Source organism: Pundamilia nyererei, unplaced genomic scaffold (assembly GCF_000239375.1).
Source record: "Pundamilia nyererei isolate P.nyererei 1_Seehausen unplaced genomic scaffold, PunNye1.0 scaffold00013, whole genome shotgun sequence".
In the NCBI taxonomy this organism is placed as follows: domain Eukaryota; kingdom Metazoa; phylum Chordata; class Actinopteri; order Cichliformes; family Cichlidae; genus Pundamilia; species Pundamilia nyererei.
In genome coordinates, this window is record NW_005187414.1 from 4747894 (window position 1) to 4750546 (window position 2653).

The 2653-nt window shown below is 46.2% G+C and overlaps 1 protein-coding gene across 1 annotated transcript in view; it reads right to left on the reverse strand.

Moving 5' to 3' along the window:
• Positions 1–850: 850 nt before the first annotated feature.
• Positions 851–2653, reverse strand: part of naa30 (N-alpha-acetyltransferase 30, NatC catalytic subunit) — a 5554-nt gene continuing 3751 nt past the window's right edge. Inside the window, exon 4 of the mRNA XM_005724972.1 lies at positions 851–2536. Coding sequence (XP_005725029.1) covers positions 2399–2536 — 138 coding nt within the window. The 3' untranslated portion in view covers positions 851–2398. The remainder of the gene's footprint in view (positions 2537–2653) is intronic.

Consider the following 2653-nt stretch of genomic DNA (forward strand, 5'->3'; position numbering starts at 1 on the left):
TACCAGCTCAGCTCAGTGGTTGAAAAAGGGGGAATAAACCCTAATACATTAAAACTCCCTGTGAATGTTTGCTGAAAGCATGTGTCTGTTCTGGTGCAGCAGATTTAAAAAGAAAGAAAGAATTGAAATAGTGCCACATGGCAGCCCGCTGTGGTGCTTTCTACTTTCAATATTGTGGAGAAAAAGCACACAGATGCCCAATTGCATAATTTGTTCTTGCATTTGCAACCTGTGAAAAAAAAGAGGTTTTTTCGCCCATCAACAACCACTGCAATCCGTCTTTCTGCCTTCACTACAACACCAAGCACTAACCCTACTCCTGAAAAATAAGGGTCCACTTTTTTTTTGTTCCTTCCTGTATCTAACAAGGAGTTCTTGTTGTCCTTATAAGGCCAGAACAAAATGGCAGCACCTTTTAGAGGCTCGATTTTCCTGTACGGGGCAGGGACAGGGTGGGGTGGGGGACTCTGAAAGTAGAGATGTAAAGGTCTAACAGAACATGATCCATACCATTGTCAAAAACAGCAGGAGACACACATTCATACTCACGCATACACACTGCAGCAAATTTCCAAAGAAGTGCATCTGACCTTTGTTCAAGCGAGCTTTCTTTGCCGCTTTAGTGTGTTGTCGGACTGCCCGGGCGCATCCGTTCGCAGGAAAGGAGATCTTAGAATGTTATAGCGAGGTTGGCGGTGCGTCGGGTTAACGCGCCCGGGAAGTGCATTGTGGACTCGGCCGCTTGAGAGCGGCATGAGGTTATACAGGTGTCAAGTAGACAAATGGAAACAAAGTTAAAGTGAACAAAAGAATAAAATATAATCTGGTAAGAATACTTCTCAATTTTTCGCTTTTTTTTTTTTTTTTTTTAATTTAAATTGCACGCACACAGCACACTCATACAGGAATCCAGCATACGTAACACTTTGTCTCGGATCTCGCGCTTTGGTGGACCGGAAGCGGCTGCAGAGGTTTGCCCACTCAGCAGGCAGATCGCTGTGGCCGCGGCTGTCGGCGCTGATAGGTTTGAGTGGCACTCACGACGAGGAGATTCAGGCTAATATTGCAAATTAGTAGGAGAGGAGAGGTCGGACCACACCATCATTGGTGAGGAGTCTCTTTTAAACATGCTGTATTCTCCTTTTTGTTTTGAGAGGGGGGGATTTTCCAGTAGCTGGCAGTGCATTTGGGGAGAAAAAATAAGTTATGATCTGCAAAAAAAACAAGCAAACAGAAAAAAAACTCCTCACCCACGTCCTGTCTAGGTTTGACGATGAAGACACCGAAGCTTAAAACGGTCCACGAGTCGGGCAAAGTTTGAGGTGCTAATGGAGTGATTTGTTTCAATCAGCTGCTCTGCGCCAACATGCGTACACAAACACAGGATGGGCTTCTTGAAGAGGGAGTTGGGGATTGGCCTCAGTCTGAGTTAATCGACAAGCTCTTATTCCCGCACTCACATTGAAACAAAAAGCATGCATATCTTTACAGGCTTCAGTCCTGGGGGCTGAGGCAGGTGATGGAAGCAGCGGCAGCAGCAGCAGCAACGGGGGAGGGGGGTGCTGCACCTGCTGGACAGGATGGGGAGACAAAAACATACCAAGCACGCGCACTCATACAAACGTGTTCTTCACTCGCTCACAGTGAAACCAACGGCAAATGACAAAAACAAAAAACAAAAGCCACTTGCTTTCTGAAAAACACCAGGCGGTACAAACACACAAACTATAGCTTTTTCCGTCCCCCTGCCCAACATATAAGGTTAAAAAAGAGAAAACAAAACAAAAATGAACTCCACAAATATCTTCCCAGTCTGTGTTTACCGCTCCACTTCCTTGTTTCATGTGGTGATGATTTTTTTTTTTTTTAAGTTTTTTCCTTGTGTTTTTTAAAAGTCTGCTTTGTCCCAGGTTCTGCAGGATTTTGGTGTGGTGCCTTGTCCTTTTTGTTTTGTTATTTTTTTGTAGGGGGTGGAGTCTGGATGCACATCCTCACTTGAGCTGCCTCACACCTGGTCGAACAGGCGCCCCCGAGCTTCCAAGGTTGCAATGTCCCCCATTCAATGAGGTCACCCTCACTCGCCCCGCCCTCGTCACAGAAGGCAGCAGGAGACCCCCGTCGTGTAACACCTGGTGGGATTTCAGTCCATTTCTGCCTAAACGCTTGTTCAGAGGTCAAGGATAAAAGGAGGGTGTGTCTGCTTGTTTTATGCATACTTATGTGCATACTCCTTGGACACAGGTATATGTGTAAGTGTGTGTGTGTGTGTGTGTAGGTGTCTGTATGTGTGACTATAAGAGTGAAATGACCAGGGCAGAGCTGAGGCCGTCAAGCTGATAAGTGTTCGAGGTGAACAGCACCTGCTGTCCCGTCCTCCTCCCGTCCCTTCTGTTTTCTGCTAGCGGAGCCACAGTTTGAGCCGCAGCGCGTCCACTCCGTTCAGGTAGTATCTGAAGAGCCGCTTGTCTCTGACAAAACCCAAGTTTTCGTAGAGCTTCAGGGCTGATTTGTTGGTGATCTCAGTCTCCAAAACAACCTGGGAACACACAAATGAGTGCGTGAGTGAGCTGACTGAATTTTGGAGCCTGTACTCGTTATTTGGTCGTTCGTGATTGTTTGGACTTGAACTCTTTACCTGAAGAATATAAAAAAA